This window comes from Mchenga conophoros, linkage group LG12, assembly GCF_057382185.1.
Source record: "Mchenga conophoros isolate Kocher_MC1m ecotype Shallow Benthic linkage group LG12, M_conophoros_male_GT1.1, whole genome shotgun sequence".
Taxonomy (NCBI): Eukaryota; Metazoa; Chordata; class Actinopteri; order Cichliformes; family Cichlidae; genus Mchenga; species Mchenga conophoros.
The window spans coordinates 13,697,977-13,716,674 of NC_140537.1; the positions used below are offsets into that span (position 1 = coordinate 13,697,977).

Here is an 18,698-nt window from a genome sequence, read left to right on the forward strand (position 1 = left end):
GCTCACAGAAAAGAGCAGACATGGGATTCGCTTCCTCTTTCTTCTGCAGCCGCTAGGGGCAGACGTAACATTAGGATGTTAAAGCCCAGGCGAGGGCGGTAGGCTTGGGATACTAGGAGATGTAGAAATCCGTATAGTGTTCTCGGGTGGGATGACAGGACGGCAAAACCAAGCCACAGCTAGCCGAGGACAAAATGTACTAGTTCGTTAACCAGGTGGTTTAGTAAGTAATCGGCTAACTATGTAAAACTAGACAATAATGTAGCGGCGGTTCGTTGAAGGTGGGGTCAATGTAGAAATAGTTTGGGATTGTTGTCACAAGCAGTTAAGGCTAACTTTTAGTACGTTAGCAACGCAGAGTTAGCTGGCTAATGTTAAAACTGGGGGAAAACCCATTCAAGTTAACTCAAGCATAACCAGTTTAATGTGACCCAGCGGTTGGAGCACACCCTTAGAAAAGATTTACGGACAAAACAGCGGTTGGAAAGTTTAACTCGCGCCCAGAAATCATGGCGTCGGTGCAGTTTGACTCGACTGCATATGCACAGGAGCAGATTTGACTCTGGGTTGTCCACAACCTCGCTGACGTTAGCTGCCCCGGCTAGAAGGCTAGTTTTTTTTCTTCTTCTTATGCTACCATGGACAAAATGGAAAACGGCCGTCGATCTGTGGACACGGGGAGCATCAGGACTCTTAGCAGCAGTCACATTGACGACGAAAGCTCCTTGGGATCCGACTCTGAGATCAACGGCTTCGCCAGCGAAAGGCAGGCGGATAAATATGGATTTATTGGTGGGGCGCAGAAGTACTCAGAGGACACGTAAGTTTACTTTAACTCTGAGGCCATCTGTGTTGGTTTGCCATGCTTAATGATAATAATAATAGGTAGTAAATTTGCAGCCTACTGTTGTCCATTAGTTGTGATGACAAGTTGTGCAGGTGTTGTTATGTGCCTCAGACAAACAGAGCTCCCAACCAGCTGCGTGGCACCGTGTTGTTTCTATTTTTTCCTTTCTTTCTTTTTTTTTTTTATTACCCTCTGTTTGCCACAGTCACCACAAGCAGTAAACGCGTAGATGAGGATTGAACGAGTCGTATTAATCTTCTTATTTCTACCATGTAATGTTAAATTGTTTTTCGTTTAGCCTGTCACACAGTTTTTTGCGGTGGTGGTGGTGGTGGGGGGGTGCTGACCGAGCACTTCTGGCTGTCTGTGTCATGCTTGGATTTAATTTATCTCTGGCCTTTTGGCAATACAGATTAGATCAGTTTCTTTTCTTTCTTTTGTAAGAAATCTATTTCGTTTTTCTTTTTGTGCTGGGTCTAAAGCCTGCATGACAGCAGTGAAACAGTGGAAGGAGTGGGTGAAAGTTATGGCAAGCACCGGCTGGCTGGGAGTTTCCTGTCTTGTGGAGTTTTGGCAGGCTTGGAGCCGCAGCTCTTGGTGCCTCTTTAGCTGAGGGCCTCTTTTGGCTCAGCTCTGTAGATAGTCAGTGTTTAGCTTGTACTGTTTGGCAACAAACGTATCTCTTTATTGTTTAAAGGCTCTGGGAGCTGAAGCTGCAGTATAGTCTTGCACTGATCTACAACACATAGGCTGCACTTTGTTACCAGAAGAGGCCTGTCTTAAATAAGAAGAGCTCTTTGAAGACGTTTCAGCCCTACAATTACAGGCTTGTGCCGATGAGATAATTACATACCATAGTAAAGCATCAGACCACAATTCCTAATGTAGGTTATACTTGCTTACGTTTTCTTTTTCTGTTTGAAAATATAATGTAAAGTCCTTGACTCCCCCTTCCCTCCTTGCCTGTAAATATTTTACTGTTAAATTATCCTGACTGCAGCTCCTTCAGATCAGAGAGCTTTGACATTAAATAGGTCTTGAGTTTGTATCTTTTATAGTTCGCTGACTGCAAATGAGTGATGGCCACACACACAGATCTGATGGTAGATGCAGAACGATAAACTGTCTTTGTGAGATTGTTTTCTTTTTAAAGCTTGGGCCAATTTGGAGGCTTATTTCAGACTTGCCTTATTGCAAAAACAAGCAAACTTTTGTCCCCTGTCTAATTATTTCTGTGCTAAAAGAAGAGAAGATGTGTCGTTTGCTGTCATTTCAAGCAAAAAAGCGCAAAAAATGATTTGAGCTTTGTAATTTTTTTTCTCCCTCCTGTTGTGTAACCAGAGCTCAGGATATACCTCCAGCGGTGCTCAGGCAAAGAGAGGTGAAGTGGCTGGACATGCTGAACCACTGGGACAAGTGGATGATCAAGCGATTCAATAAGGTCAGCACCAGGTGTTAAATCAGTTACATAAAACATGTGGCTTGGTTGTATGCCTTCCATGGTGTTAGCCATGTGAAGCTCACCAGATCAGTTTCTTTTAAAGAGTTTCTGAAGGTGGTTTGCTGAATTGTATTGTGTCGTTTCTAGGAAGTTTTTGTTTTTGTCCCCCCAATCACAGGTACTCTTACACATGATCAAACAAAGCAAACGGTAACGCTCAAATGATTGCACAAGGACCAGACTTTGTATACACTTTGTTTTGCAGCTTCGCTTGTCTAGCTGGTTCTGTGTGAAATGCTCTCAGCGAATCGACGTAAAGCTGCAACTTAACCTCACACCCATGAATCAGCAGCAAGCCAGGACACAACCCCGTCACTGTATCACTGCATATACTGTATGACAAATTACCGGTTTCAGATTCAGGGTGGGATTGTACTGGCTTCATATAAAATGATTCTCTTTCAAAAGGAATACAAAAAGTGGCTCTGTACATGACAGAAACGGCTAATTTAGCGGCGAGAAGTGTTCCTTTTCTCGCTGTACATGTACTAATAAAGGTCAGGGTTTCTAATCCTTTATTGTGCCCCCATGATTGATAATAATTGTACAGTAGGAACTGTAATGTTCTTGAGGAAGTGTGCCAGCTTTGCTTTAGAGCAAACAAATGTGCTCAGAAAGGGTAATGCAATGCAAGTCAAGTCAAAAGTCTCAAGAGGACTCAAATGTGAAGGTCGGGTCAGCTAATCTGTTGCGACAACACCTGTTTGTGATTCCTGCTGAAAGATTGCAAAGCCTCAACTTGGAGAGATGGCACGAGTTGAGATCAAATTTTATCAATGTCATGTTTTGCAGCATTCATTTTAGTATATTTTGGCCCTTTTGAAGGTCATAATGTTCTTCCTACAGTTGCAGCAACAAGCTTTTTTTCTATGCTTATCCCTTCCACACACTCGCACGCTGCTGGATGTCTTTAGATCATTTTGGGGTTCGGTATCTTGCCCAAGATACTCCTCCAGCACGCACACTGGAGGAGTCGACCCGCTCTACTCCCTGAGTCACAGGTGGTAGAGTGTTTGTGTATGACTTCTGTTTATGTTTCTATGCACCTTAAGTAGTCGCCCCCTTGGAGATAATGTTTTGTTTTCTGCATCCTGAAGATATAAATCACGTGGCATGTTTTTAATGTTACATGTATAAGTGAAGCTCTAATAAGAGACTCAGATGTTAGAATATCCCCAAATTTTGGCTCGTCTTTGATCAAATTCTGATCTTGCATCTGCCAAATAAATTGGTGATCTAGATAAGTAGTAACTGGCCATTTTCATTGCTGAAAAGAAGGAAGTCAAATCACTGGGTTGTAAGAGTTTTTAGAGTGCATGCAGTGCTACAAGTCAATGCATCCTAAGTGTAAGTTGTTAGTTTCTAAGTACAAAACTACACTTATTCAAAAAAGGGAACAAATACCAGTGGAAGCGCTCTGATGAAAACCATTTGCTGTATCTGCGCACCAGATTGCCTCTCTTAGCTTTTCTCAAGCTACATTCTCCCATGGTCCTTTGGTATATTGCTTTATTTGGGAAACCCTTTTGTTCTGTGACTCAGGTGAGGCTGCGTTGCCAGAAAGGAATTCCTCCTGCCCTCAGAGGCCGTGCATGGCTCTACCTGTCTGGTGGGAAGGTGAAGAGAGAGCAGAACCAAGGAAAGTTTCAGGTCCGACAGCTTCCTCTTTCACTTCCTCCTCACATCTCTGCTTAAACTCTACTTTGAGCTCATTTCATTTTTAAATTTCATTTGAAATTGGTACTGAAAGTGTGGTCATCCACAAGCATTACTCATTTGAGTGAGAACCCAGATATTTTTACCAAAGAGCTGGAGCAATGGCAGTTTTTATTATTGATCTTTTTTGTTTGGTTTGTTTTCTATTCAGGTTAAGTGTTCAAAATGCATGCTAGCATCAAATGAATAATGATGCAGATCTTGAATCTTTTCAAATATAAAGTTTAAAACTAGCCTCTGCTCATGCAGTGGTTAGACAATTCACTGACCTTTATAGTGAATGAATAACTTAATTTATTGCTGAGATCACTAAATCCTATAAAAAAGAATCAGGGGTTTGTAGTCCTCCTACTTAAAGACAATATAATCACTTATACCGTATCACAAAGAGATCTCACTCTCATGTCCCCCATGCTCTTTTTGTCAGGAGCTGGATAGCCAGCCGGGAGACCCCAAATGGCTTGATGTAATTGAGAAAGACCTCCATCGACAGTTTCCTTTTCACGAGATGTTTGTGTCACGGGGAGGACACGGGTGAGCAGTCTACCACAATGTGACGTACAACACGGGAGTTGTTTACTGCATCTTATTTGAATATGCTAAAATGTTGCATGTTTGTGTGTGTGTGTGTGTGTGCAGGCAGAAGGACCTGTTCCGTGTTCTTAAGGCTTATACTCTCTACAGACCAGAGGAGGGATACTGCCAGGCCCAGGCTCCTATTGCTGCAGTGCTGCTTATGCACATGCCTGCTGAGGTACGAACTGCCTTCAATACAAACACACACCATCACTCACCATATAAATTGTGTCCCTTGGTGTGGATGATCTGAACACTTGAAGACTTGTTATGGTCTTTAAAACTAAAATCCACACTGAAAATAGAAATAGTGCTGTTTCTTTTATTTTGTAAGGCTCAGTTTTAGTTTGTGACCTCGGGAAAGTATTTTTGAGCTGAACTGCAGAGGGACTGAGTGTACAAATGATGTAATCTGTAGATGATTTCCAGAGCTGCTCCATAGTATAAATAATACATCGAATTTGAGATTATGATAGCAGCCAAGATGACTGTAAAAGGGTTTGGAAATTTTGAACTAAAAAACGAGGCAGATAGCATCGCTGGAAAAATCCTATCATTCCACAGATTAAGTCTCTGCATGTATGTCAGAGTATCAGCTAATGGAATCATGAATTCCACTTATTCAGTTTAGCTTAGTTAGACATGGTGTGTGATTTTTAGACACACTCTCAGTTTGAGGAAAGTCTTGTGGTCATTAAAAGCACTAAGCAATTAATATGTTGAAGGAAAATTCTCCTCACAACCTAAAGTATGAACTTCAGACATAAGAGAGAGAGCAGACTTTGAAGTGGATTTATCAGATGTGTGTGGTGGTTATATATACATGCAGTTTTCTGTCCTGGTGAGCATTTCAATTAAGTAAATTACCAGCTAAATAAGTGTCCGGGGTGTTGCAAAGATGGCTTTTTATTGTGGATAGTTGCTTGGGAAAGGATTTTGGTTCGACACCACACTGTGTGACACAATAACACTATACACACCAAATTGGCCAGTGTCCTAAGGGGGCCCGAGTGCTTCATAAGGGTAGAATGGCTAGAAAATCTTGTATTTAAGAGAACATTTCTAATGTTTTCCAGCTTCTCTGTGACCCCTGGAATGCCTCTCTAAGTATAACAAAGAACTACCCTTACATTGTGTGTATGTGTGTGTGATTCTACAGGATGCTTTCTGGGGGCTGGTCCAGATCTGTGAGAAGTATCTTCCTGGTTACTACAGTCCCGGCCTGGTGAGACTGAAACACTTGAAAGCGTTCATGATGATATGGCTCAGTGTTGGAAATGCAAAGAGAATATAGCCTCAGTTGACTCCACTGCTACCAGAGCTGTGCACACCTACTTGTAGGCCTTTTGCTCAGCAAAACTAGAATGTGTATTTTGTTTCCCACAGTGTGTGTGTGACGCAGTGGCACTGTGGTTATGGTTTTCTGATGAAGGCAGTGGGCTGTTTACAGACTTATTTTCTCAGTAAGCTGTTTGAGTAAACTTTCTTGCGTAATAATTGCCTCCTCTTGGTTTCTGTTGCAGTTATGAATTCCATGTTATGAAAGAAGGTTTGCTAATTAAATGTTTCCTCATAAGTGCAAAATCTGGGTAGTCGTGCATAATGGGAAAACAATGTGTAGAAATAAGGACTGGTTTAATTTAATAGATGAGCGTGTATGTGCATATCTCATTTCAGCACCAGCAATGCAGAGTACAATACGTTTTTTGTTTAGTGTCCCCCACCGCTCCCTCTTTCAGGAAGCTATACAGTTAGATGGAGAGATACTCTTCGCCCTGCTGCGACGCGTCTCCCCTCTAGCCTTCCGGCATCTGGAGAAACATAAGATCGACCCCATCCTCTACATGACTGAATGGTTTATGTGTGCCTTCTCCAGAACCCTACCCTGGGCATCGGTGCTGCGCGTCTGGGACATGTTCCTCTGCGATGGTATGTATCTGCAGCGGTGCCTCATAGAGCGTCTTTACTCTGAAATTGACTCATCGGCTCCTTCTTCCTCCTTTTAGGAGTGAAGATAATTTTCCGAGTGGGCTTGGTGCTACTCAAGTGCATGTTGGGAACTCGTGAGAAGCTTAAGGCCTGCCAAGGCCAGTATGAGACCATGGAGCTTCTCAGGGCGATAGAGCCTCGATACATGCAGGAGGGTTTCCTTGTTCAAGAGGTAAGGGGTTTTTCCCAGATTGCTTTGCCTTCAGGCTGAAATGTCCTCGGTGTCCTGCCAGTGATTCTGATCTTTGATTTGCAGCTTCTAGAAGTGTAATCCAGGCCTAGAGTTGAATGTGGTAACTGTCTCCAAAAACTGAAGGTATTGCACTAGCAGCGAGTCGTATAGATGCCTAAAGATGGTCTCTAGTTGTCCTTTAGTTTGCTCTTTCAAGGAGGAACTACATCCCAGATATCATGCTTCTCATCACACGAGTTACCTAGTCATGTGAGGCTACCCAAGAATCAAGGAAAATATAATTTAAAAACAGAGTTTATTTTACTTTGCTGATATCAATGTTTTCTAAACATGTGATTTGACTTTGTTATTGAGAAGTCGTGTCTGATTATTCGGCAGTGATGTAAACAGCATTGTGTCATATTGTGAGGGAGGAGTTAGAGGGAACAATAAATGTTCCTACAAGTAGTCAAGAGAACACCAGTGAGTCTGAGAGAGTGAATTAAAGTGACACACAGACAAATTGACCAGAGTGCTGGCTGCATGGTGTCTGGTTCCTTGTATCGAGCTTTGTGTGAGGGTCTGTCTTCCCAAACAATACCCCCTGTTATATGTAGCGCCGGCTTGACTGTGTGTGGCGGTCATTTGGCATTTGCAGACAAAGTTCACAGTCTCAGTACAATTGCCAGTCATGGAAGGAACATGTGAGCACAGCAGTGACCGGGTGACTTGATTTTTCCTTTTGCAGATTCTAGAGGTGCCGGTGACGGCGCGAGACGTGGAACGAGAGCATCACACCCAGCTCAAGCGCTGGAAGAAGAACCGCGGGGAGCTCAATTTCAAACCGCCTCCAAGAATGCACGGTGCTCGGATCATCATGCTGGCTGAGCCACCCAGGCGTCAGGACCTGCAGCAGAACCCCACCATTGTACTTGAAGTGCCTCAGACTATCCCACAGCTGCAGAAGGGCAAGGAGGAGAAGAAGAGTAAGAAAAAGAAGAGCATGAAAAAATCCCAGCCCACAGAGGAGATTCCCAATCCTTACCCTCTTCTCAGTGACCCTCAATCGTCATCCACAGAACCGCCTGCCCCGCCTCCAGGCAACAGTGTGACGCCAGAGGCCGCGGCGCAGACTGAAACGGACTCAGCTGGAGAGCAGAAAACACCACCTACAGACCTCCCCTCTGCCAAAGAATCTACTCTTCAGCGATCTACACAAAGCCTCAGCAGCACAGAGCAGGACACATACTTGTAGCTCTGAAAGTGTGTGTGTGGGTGTGGACGAAGCACCAGCACTCTTCCGTCAACAACCAGCCAGCCTTGCCGAAGTCTCTGAGTGGCCAGCATAACCTATTTTTTTTTCTAATATTTGTATGCATTTGCTCATTTCCACACAAGTTTGCCTTTGATATTAACAGCATACACTAAAGCACCTTTACCATGTATAAAACTACTTAAATGCTTTTGCTATTTGTCACTACAGAGCTGACGGATGCTTCCTCTTAATGCTTGATTCTCTTATTTAGACCATAAGTCTTAGTATTGTTTTTTTGGAAGGGAGACAAGTTACTGCTTTACTGAGGGCAGTGTATTTCAAGTGTTCGGTAATCTTAGTAAGGTGCCGGATTTCTTGCAGTTTATGCGTTTTCACTTGTAATAATGTGCAGCAGAGGATGTAAACTCCTGATGCACGCGCCACACATTTCAGCCTCTCAAGTCTTTGTATTTCATTTTGGGGGAGGGGGGTTTCCACTAGAGGGCAGCCTTGCAGCTATACATGCTCTTAGGAGAGGCAACCACAGCGAGGATGGGATTCAGTAAAATTGGGAGTAGGTACAAGCGTACTTCTCTGAAGTTGAGATTACATTTTCTCACAGTGAAAAATTGTATTAAATTTAGCGACTGAAGTGGCGAATGTAAGGAAGTCTTTTCCAACAAGCGCGAGTTATTTAAATACAATTTAAAACATGGAGTAATAGGTAGGTGTGTGTGTGTGTGTGTGTGTGTGTGTCCTGCTATGCAAAACAAACAAAAACATCTCTTTGTTTTTCCTGAATCAGTTGAACTGCTGTTTAGCTGTGTATAAGCTCCTCTTCTCACTGTGTGAGGCACTTCCAGCCACTTCGGCTCACCAGTCATTCCCAGGCAGCAGAGTGGAGAACACTGGACTTTCCTCACTGTATGACACATTCCTGCCTTCTTAAAAGCTAATCATTTTGAAGACCACCTCTTACCCAATGCAAATCTGCCTGATTGTGTTTGTGCACACGAAGCAAATCACCTAATGGTGCTGACCTTCCTTTTGGCTCTGCTTAAGGTCTATTTGGACATGTGAAACCATTAAGGTGTTGGGTTCATTTTTGTATTTTGGGTGTTTGTTTTTTGCTAGAGCTTCCAAAGCAAATTAAGACTGTTACTCTGAGACCATCTACGACCCCTGCATGTGACCAGGCTCATTTTCTGTGCAGTCACGAGGGATCACGGGATTTAAGGATTTACTGGGATTTCTGTAGCTGTTTGTATTTTTGGGGGGAAATGCGGTAGCATGCATGGATTGTGAGGCTCTTTGTCTTTTCTTTTTTTCCCTCCAAAACACCACAGTTTTATTTTGGTGGCATTCCTAGTCTTTCTCAACTATCAATACAATGGTAAAGGGAGTCTTGAGAAACACAAGTGCACGTGTGTAAAATGTGTTTGTGCATAACTAATATTAAAAGAGTCTTTGCTAATAAAGCGCGTGCTCAGCTCAGTTATAAAACGCAGCGGGGATATAAAAAGATGACATTTATCAAGCGATCACTCTCCCCTTATGCAATAGTTTAGTTGCTTGTGCCGCAAATCCTCACATTTCACTCGTATTATAATTTAATGCTCTTTGTGTACATACGATATAAAAAAAATATGTAATGAACTGTATTTTCAGTGTATACTGCTATATTTTTTGTCATGCAGTTACAGATACTACAGAGGTAGCTATGTATGTCATTTGCAGTCAGAGACGGTATATATACTTTTTTTCTTTTTTTTTTTCTTTTTTTTTTGATCAGCATTTGTAACACTAGGGGGAAAAAAAAATTTCAGGGGAACCTTTGCCACTAAAATGCTTTTTCTCACTCTAAGAGTGTTACTGTTGCTACTAGGTTTTAAAAAGGAGATCCTCTCCAGAACTCCCGTGGCATGAGTTTTAGGCTTGCAGATAAGTGGCTGTGTTGCATATATGATTGCTGTCAATCTAGATTGTTATTAAACGCCGGGATCTTTAGACCTGTTTGTATGTAATGTCCCATGTTCACCAGCAGATGGCGGACCAGAGTCATCTCTTGGAAATGAGAAGTTTGCCTGTATGTGAGTGACAAGCCGAATGGCCTGTGCGATCCAAGATGTCTCCATTAATTCCACTTTTTTCTTTTTTTTCTTAATGCTGCACTAGCACAAGGTCAATTGTTACATTAAATACTGTTTTGCGTTACATTTTTTTTCAGAAATGCCACGTTTGAGAGTGATGTGACAGCTCTACTTATGAATAAATTTGTTCTGCAACCAGGTATTGACTGCTGTTTGTTTTACGTCGGGAGAGAAAAAGCCTTCAAATCAATGGGAAAAGTGGGGAAAAAACCTTGTTACATACGATTTTATTTATTTATTTTTTTTATTTTTTTAAAGAACAGTTGATGTACTATAGGCCACTGATTTTATTTCACAGAATGATTCAAAAACAATGAACCAAAAAGTTCTTGGGTGTGTTTTAAGAAGCTGGCCAAATTATCGTTTATTAGTAAGTTGTCTTTTGTTTTTTTTAAATCTGCCTAGCAAAGCTAAGTGCATTTCAGTTTACATAAAAATTTCAACTTACTGTTACACGTCTCAGTTATTTCTGTGTAAGCTGAAATTTTGAGATCCGTGCTTTATGGATAACCAAAATAAATTCTTCAGTTGTGGAAACGGGCAGCTTAGTATGTTTGATTTGGCAGGTTTTTAGGCCAGGTTGCCAAAAAGTGATTTATGATGTTTCTGTGTGTTTATATTGGTAAATGGACTGTAGTCAACCGGTCAAGACATGACTTGTACCTACAGTATGATTGTGATCAATCCGGTCCCTTTTGGCCACTTAAAATATCTTTAATTCTGGCTCGGCATGACTTGATGTCATTCATGAAAGCTATGTTATACATATGTTTAACAGACTATAGACCAACAAGTCATTTACAACTAATTTACAACTTTTTGGGCATCACATCTGACTTCCTCACTTTCCCCTAAAGGCAGCACAATTCCGAATGACACTGGGTAAGTAATAGTTCACACGTACCAAATATTTTACATAAATTACTATTATTATTTTATTTTTGGCTGTCTGTATGTTTTTATTTTTTTCACAGTGTATTTGTTTTCTTTCTGAAGGTCAGTGTGGTTATGCTAAATGTGTAACTGCGAAGCAGCCTGTTAGCTTAGCTTAAAAATGCTAGTGTAGTTAATGGTATGTTTTGTGTTTTTTCTTGTTATTTCCCCCAAAACACTGCCATGAGGGGTTTCGAGGCATTTAGTAGTGAAAGACATGCTGGTAAGTTTATTCTGTTGCTTTTAATAGAGTCAGGCTAGCTGTTTCCTCAGGTTTCCAGTATGTAATGTAAACTATGCTACATAAAAAGTAAATATAGGAGATTGATATCAAGATTTTGCAAAAAAGGAATACAAAAAATATATATTTAAAAACCAAAAGACAAATTTTGGAGTTATACTGGATGAAAGTGTGCTTAAGCAGAAGTTTCCTGGTTGAACTGGAATGGGGTTTAAGGAGGCTTTTACAACAATAAAGATAAACTACATTTAATCTGGCATAGTGTTAGTGTTATATGATGATTTATCCCCTCCAGTGATAAATTTCCTTTCCTATAACGATGTTATTCTGCATTATGTCAACCCTGATATCTCAGATACAACAGTGTGGTACAAAATCTTATCAATTGGGAGTCTGTGGTTTGTTGTCTATTTGTCTAAGTATGAAGAAAGAAAGATTGTAAAGCCACTGTAGGAATGTGTGTCCAGCATATTCGACCCTTCTCCTGTCAGGCTTTCTCAGCAGCTTGACTGACTCAGGCCCCCTCTTAAGTCTAATAACAGGGTGCCATTCTTTTCTTAATTCACAGTTTGACCTCTTTTCTTCACCTTTAAGGTGTGGGACATTTGAAGGTTTTTTTCCCCCAGGCTCTAAAGAGTTGTCAAATTGTTGTCTTGATGACCCCAAAAAGCGTGCTAACTCATTTTTAATCGTCCAGCAAGGTGTGACCTGCAGCTGTTGACCTCTGGTCTTCAGGGTTTAGTGTAGTTTTTTGCAGAATGCAGAGGTTCCTCATAACTGGGAAACTTTAACTTTCTTATTGTTTAAATATCAATGCACACATGTGTAGACATGATTATAATTTTACTGGACATGGGGTACTTGTTCTGATTGCGTTACTCCAGCAAGGCCATTATGGACCATTATAGAATCTGCTGATGTTGACCCGCATAAGGCACAGCAACAGTTAATGTTCTAGGTCCCTGAGGAATGCATGCACCGTCACGCTTTCCCTCTTTGCATCAGACACCTGGCCCTCTTTCAGTGCCACCGTGCTATTTACATCTCAAAGGGGAATGACCAAGAAGGCTCTCTCTGTGCTCCCTTCCTTACTCCAGAAATGATCTGATTTATCTCTTCATCAACGGAAATATATGCCTTTAGAGGGCCATCCCGTGCCTCTCATCCCCAGCTAATACAGATGGGAGAGAGAGAGAAATAAAAAGAGAGACTTGTGATCCTCCGTGTGATCCCAGACCTAACGGACCCCTGTCACAGTGCTTGATTCATGTGATGCGGGTGACTTTCTCTCTCCTCCCAGAATCAATGTGTTAGGGCTCTGGGAGGTGGTGGCGGGCCATAACGCAAAGCAAAGGCGCCTGTGTTCCTAAGGTATCCGATTCCCACGTTTGATGGACCATGACAGGCAGGTTCAGGTCAAATTAAAAGGCCGCAGTAACAAATATGAGGGCAGACGCTGTGATTGTCTGTACAGGTGAACTTTCCGTGGCAGTGGGAATAAAAAGTTATTTATTGCACCAGGGGAAAACATTACTCTTTGTGCAAGAGGTATTTACAAAGGAGGGGGATTCCTGAGCTAGTAGTTGGATAATTGAATCATCCTTGTGTTGGTTTTTCTGTGTGGACCTCTTGTGTTCATTAGCCAAAGGAAAAGCCCTCACTTTTATCTTCCTCTTGCAGCATTATGGCATTACTTGCCCTTTTCCCCCCCTGTAATGTAGCATATTATTAGTAAAAATCACCTTGAGTGTGTTCCCTGGTGCTGCACGTTTCTTCTGGATGGAAACTTTAAAGCCCGCTTTCGAGACAGCTTTGCAAATATTTTCCATCTTTTGGCTCCAGTGTGGTATTTTGGACCATCCTAAATACAGACTACTGTTAAATAATCCCATGCATGAGTGTTAATGTTTTCAGTCTGGAGCAATGCCTGGAGGTTCAGCCTCCCTGTCACGTAGAAAGCTGAGTCTTGCTAGAAAAATTAAAATGCGGTTTTGGCACTTGCAGCGTTTCCATTGTATAATTCTGCTTGTATTTAGAGATTTGGTGGCTACAGATATGGATAATACTTAGAGGGTAACGTTACCGCAGAATAACACCCCAAAATTCACATGGGTGCATTTAGCAAGTGCTTTAAATGTCATCACAGTTCTCATTGTAGTTACTCCCAGTGGACGTGCTGCACTGCTTTAGGGACTGTATGATTAGTGGTGTTGGTGGTGGTGGGGGTTTGGGTTAAAAAAACTAAAACCATTTGAGGTTATTTGGTTAAGACAGTGCACGTGACTTTGAAAGAATACATTAAGGAACAAGGAACTCAAGTGATAGATTAGAGGTGAAATTAACAATTACTGAAATGACCAAAAAAATGACCAAATAATTCAGTCTGCAAACTTTTAGATGATGTTCTTCTTTGCACTGAAACACAAAAGAGCCCTTTCTAAAAAGCTTATAGTCACATTTGAACGTATGGGTCAGTGGCTAAAAGGTAAGTGAGGCATAGTAATTGTATCTGCTAATCACCTGCCTGCTACACCCACAGGACATTTTGGGCCCAAATGACGGTTGTGTGGGGGTTAGTTGGGGGGTAAGTGCAGCGCACCTGTGTGGCTGTCATACTCCTTGAGGAGTTTCAGTTCAGTTAATCTCCGTCAGTTTCCCCCACCCCTGCACCCATCCTCCTGACCTCTTAACCCTCTACATCCCCTTGATCAGTAGTGCCAGGGGCATTTACAATTATGACTGTGAAGTCTCGTCAAGTAAATGAAGCATAACCGGCGGCAACATTTTTCCCGACACTCCTCGAGTCTTCTGACTTTTTCGCGGCTGGTGGTAATTAAGTCTGTCGCAATAGTTTGTTTTATACCCTTGATCCCTGATTGAGCTGTTTTGCAGTTATGTCTGACGCAAATTCCCTGTGTAATGAGGATGATGATGAAGCAAAGTGAAGTTAATGTGCCCCTGTTCACAGTTGCCTCCTCCTTACCCCCCTTACCCCTTGTCACTGGCTCCCGTCCTCTGCTTTTTGGGTGGCGCTGATAATCAGTAATTAACCGAGCCAGGTAGAGAATTGGCTCTTAAATGGCTCTCTCTGGGTGTTTGTTTACTTGTGTGTGTGCCTGCAGAGCCTCCTGGCCTGTGAGTGATGAGTTAGAGACACAGATGGTGGGCATCAGCAAGCTGGCTGGAGGCAGATTAGCTACCTACTAATATCTGAGCAGCCCAGTCCACTCCCACTCCCACTGAGCCCCAGAGGAGCGCCTGTCTGTAACACTACTCGCTTTGGAAAGCCTCATGTGTTGATGGAGGCCAACCATGGGCTTATCTCGTCTCATTCCACCACCAGTGAGCCTAGCAGGCTCAGGGCTCCGAGCAAGAGAGGGCGGGGGTGTCTGTGTGTGGATGTCTGCATGAACAGCCTTGTTTTGAAAAAGTAGTGGTGTTGTCTTTACAGGCAAAGGTTTCCCAATTAGGACTCATTTAACACCAATAAATAAAGAGCTTTATGAAAATGCATGCTTACCTGCACGTTTTTAACCTCGCATCCATATCCTGAAAACACGTTTTTCTTTTTAAATTAAAAACTTATTTTTTGACTTTTATGATTGATATTGGTGTGAGACAAAGTTCTGGACTGCATCCCTGTTTTAATCATGTGTGGGAGGGCCACATGTGCCATCTCCATGAGGATATGTTGGTAATCCCCTCCACCGGTGCATGAAAAGTGCCTACAGTACAGATTTTGCCATTATGCTATAGTCACATCATGTCGGACAGGAAGCACAGTTCAAACAGTCCAGGTCAGAGGTCATCCAGATGCAGAGTTGAGGGTGCAGGAGTGGGGAGACTGGGCAGGCTGTAGGTTAGTGTTCATGGGACTGTTTATTTTATAAACAGTGGGACCAGATTAGTATTGGAGCCAGGCTCCCTCAACCATATGTGGAGGATGTCCTCTGTGTTAGGAGGCTCTTAACAAAGCATTGTGTTCATAGTTGCAAACACACAGTCGCTGGCATCATTTCTGGTCACTGCTAATGATGACATGTTGGTGTTGCCAACACACATGTCTGATTCCAGGCGTGTGTGGTCTACGCCACTTCCATTTCAGGCAGTATTGAATGATTGTGTTAGCGGCCTATAGGTTTTGAGTCATTAGTGGTGTTGGCACATGCAGGCCTCCATCACCGCTTAACTGGGAGGTAAAAAACAGGATATGGACAGCTCTCCCCGTCCTCAGCGCCAGTCTAATGAATCCTGCTTCAAGATCTTTGTGTGTGGCTCATCTCCTGAAGACTTGCAGCCCCTTCCTGCTATTGTTTGGGCTTTTTGTGAGCAGTGCTAGTAGTAAAGTCTCTTTGATGACCTAAACTGTCAGCTCTTGGCTCCACTGATGGCTCTCCATCGACACGTTAGGATTTAAGTAAACACACTGTCGTTTGATGTTTAAACGCTCTCTTCTAAAGACCCTTACTGTATCATGAATGCTCACATTGTACACCAATTTAGCCCAGTGGAGAAACAAGCCCTTAACTTAAAACACTTGTGATTGCACACCCCATGCTTTTCTATTTGTTTATTTAAATAGGTGGTCTTATTGAGATTAAAACCTCTCTCACAAGAGTGAGCCATGCTGAAGAAACCTACCCAGATTAAATATGGACCGAAACTGTAAATACACACACACAGGTTAAGATAAACAAGCACAATTTGAATTACAGAAGATCTTTTTACACTAAGATTCTTCTTTAATGGTGAGGACCTCACTTCATGACATTTTTGCATGTTTACACCACGCCACACCAAGTCAGCATGAAGCCTGGAATATAGTCCGCTCCCTGGGCTAATGTGTAGTTGGTGCATTGTAATGTAAAATTTCCACAGATGAGTCTGTGGACGAGTCCTCATGGTCACAAAAAACCCTCACGCTCACTGTTCAGTGACAAACTACGTCACAGGGACCCAATCGGACTTGTGGACGTGGAAAGTGTTGGAGAATCATAATAAAAGGGACATAGATAATACAAAAGTAGTAAATAAATAAACTTTAGATCAATGAAGAATGGTGACAAGGTTTTTTGTTCTTCTGGCTTTCTCAAGGTTTTTCAAATGTCTTTAAATCCAAATGTGAAATCTTTGATTCAAATTGTAGTTAATTTTTATTGAGGAGATCAGGAGAGAGATGTGAATGATTGCAGTCTTCTGTAAAGCACGGTGGAGACTTACAACAACACTTACCTCAAGGCAACAATCCCCAAAAATCATATGATCCACGATTCAGAAACGTCTCATTGGCAGTGGTTTAACTTTTCATTGTGACAATGATCCCAAACACACTGCCAATCCAGTGAAAGCATACATGCATAGAAGGGAACACAAGGAAACGCTATCAGTCATTGATTGTCCTCATCAGAGCCCAGACATCAACATTATTGAAGCAGCGTGTGATCACTTTTACAGAGAACAAAACAAAAGGCAGAAAAATCCAAAAAAGAGCTTTAAATGTCTGTCAAGAATCATGGGAAACTATTTCTAAACTACTTAAAAAAGGGATAAGTGATCACTTGCCACGGAGAGTTCAGGCTGTGTTGAAGAATAAATGTGGTCATAGCAAATATTGACTTTCAAGATTTTCAAACTCTGTTTTTGCCTGATATACTGTGTTTCCATGTGTGTTTGCACATTTCAATAAATCACTGCACTTATTTCCCATGCTTTCAAGTAAAATATAATGAAAAGAGGGCTGGCTCAAGACCTTTGCACAATACAGTCGGATTTCAGCAGTTTGACAGACAGTGAAGTTTGACATTGTCTTGCTGAAATAGGCAAAAACGTCCCTGAAAAAGAAGTAACAAGTATTACTTCAAAAACGGTATATACATATATTGATGTGGTTAAATAGTGCTTTTATTGCCCAAGACGTATGCACTAATGTAGGAATACTGACTTTTAAATGATGCGCTGATAACAAGTTTACCTGGAAGCTGCTTTTGGGGGGTAAATTTCATGTAAAGGTGCTTGTAGTATCAGACTCTGACACAATATGTTAAAAGGTGCTGTGGTTTTGGAGTCTGTCCTGCATCCTGAATAAGGCAGTGCAGATTCCCATACTTGAGCCAAGCTACCCACTCTTATATAGACCAGATGAGGAGTAACCTGAGCATTGCAAAGCAGGAAGCATAAACCTAACCAGCAATTTTGATGTTTAGCAATGTTGACGGGGCCTCTCTACATGAGCAGGCCCTGAGGAAGACAGGAGTGCAGGACTTGGGCACTGTAGATCTACAGATGGAGTGATACAAAGCAGGATTGTTTCCCATGGAAAGAGCTGTAGTTAGGCTTTTCTGTTATTTACAATGAGCTGTGGGGATGAAGCAGCAGCTCATGTGTCAGCACTGTGTATTGTGGTTTCAGAGCTGCGTGGACAAAGCGCCTTCCTCTGAAGGTTGGGGTATGACTGTGGAGGATCAGAGCACAGCAGTATGACTTGTTAACACTGCTGTTATAGACCGCTGGCTGCCAGTTCCAGATTGAACCGGTGGTCACAAAATATTGTTAGTTTTTACTGGACTCTGACTCAGAATGATTGATTGTTGATAAAATCTATTATGTAAATAAAGGCAATAAAGGAAAGTTCAATAGCGCAGCCAGTTCCAAAACTTTAAATTCTGAAGTATATACACAAATCTTTTAAGTGGATACTCAAAGAGACACAGGTTTCTTTGTGCCGTACAAAATAGGATGATAATTCATTGATGCATAGGACTAACAGTAATTGCAGGAATTAAAGTAAATCTACTTGGAATTTATTTTTATGTTTATTGCTTTTATTGATTTCTGTCATGTTAAGCAGTGTCATAACTATAACACAAGAGCACTTGGACAGCACAACTCCCCCCAAAGAGCAGGGGCTACACTAACACTGATGTTTTATAATGTTTTTTACAATATGATGACGTTACCCCGTTATGGTGTCATTGTGACATCATTGGAAAAATTTAAAAAAGTGTTATGCAGCGCTCTCCCTTTAATATGACATATTACTTGATATGGTTTCTTGACATTTTTTTTCAAGGTCAACTTTAACCTTGGGCATTAACAATGACGGTCAAGGTCAAAAGCTTTGCCAACCTAGGTACTAATGTCCCCCAAGGCCTGGTTTATTCAGAATCAGAATCAGAATACTTTATTGATCCCTGGGGGAAATTATTTTTTGTTACAGTGCTCCATTTTAAACCAACATTAAGACAAGACAGACAATACGCTAACTAAGAATAGTACAATATATACATATATATACATACATACATACATAAGTCACTTA

General features: G+C 41.8%; 2 protein-coding genes across 2 annotated transcripts in view; both read left to right on the forward strand.

The window, feature by feature from the left end:
* Positions 1 to 53: 53 nt before the first annotated feature.
* LOC146562237 (TBC1 domain family member 10A-like) lies at positions 54 to 10,346 on the forward strand. Its single transcript, XM_085293839.1, has 9 exons — positions 54 to 820; positions 2,189 to 2,288; positions 3,891 to 3,998; positions 4,492 to 4,598; positions 4,704 to 4,818; positions 5,800 to 5,865; positions 6,380 to 6,569; positions 6,647 to 6,801; positions 7,550 to 10,346. Exons 1-9 carry the CDS (start codon positions 639 to 641, stop codon positions 8,054 to 8,056), a joined length of 1,530 nt encoding a protein of 509 aa, XP_085149965.1. The 5' UTR covers positions 54 to 638; the 3' UTR covers positions 8,057 to 10,346.
* A 717-nt stretch (positions 10,347 to 11,063) lies between these two features.
* The window catches only part of hpdb (4-hydroxyphenylpyruvate dioxygenase b), a 52,167-nt gene continuing 44,532 nt past the window's right edge, over positions 11,064 to 18,698 (forward strand). The window contains exons 1-2 of the mRNA XM_085293847.1: positions 11,064 to 11,088; positions 11,328 to 11,362. Of these exons, the coding sequence (XP_085149973.1) occupies positions 11,079 to 11,088; positions 11,328 to 11,362 (45 nt within the window). The 5' untranslated portion in view covers positions 11,064 to 11,078. The remainder of the gene's footprint in view (positions 11,089 to 11,327; positions 11,363 to 18,698) is intronic.

Bases quoted from the DNA above. Each gene is read 5' to 3' on its own strand.
- LOC146562237 (XM_085293839.1), top strand. From the start codon at position 639: ATGGACAAAATGGAAAACGGCCGTCGATCTGTGGACACGGGGAGCATC. The intron at 4,599-4,703 runs GTGAGCAGTCTA...GTGTGTGTGCAG, and splicing joins GTGTCACGGGGAGGACACGG to GCAGAAGGACCTGTTCCGTG. The intron at 6,802-7,549 runs GTAAGGGGTTTT...TTCCTTTTGCAG, and splicing joins AGGGTTTCCTTGTTCAAGAG to ATTCTAGAGGTGCCGGTGAC.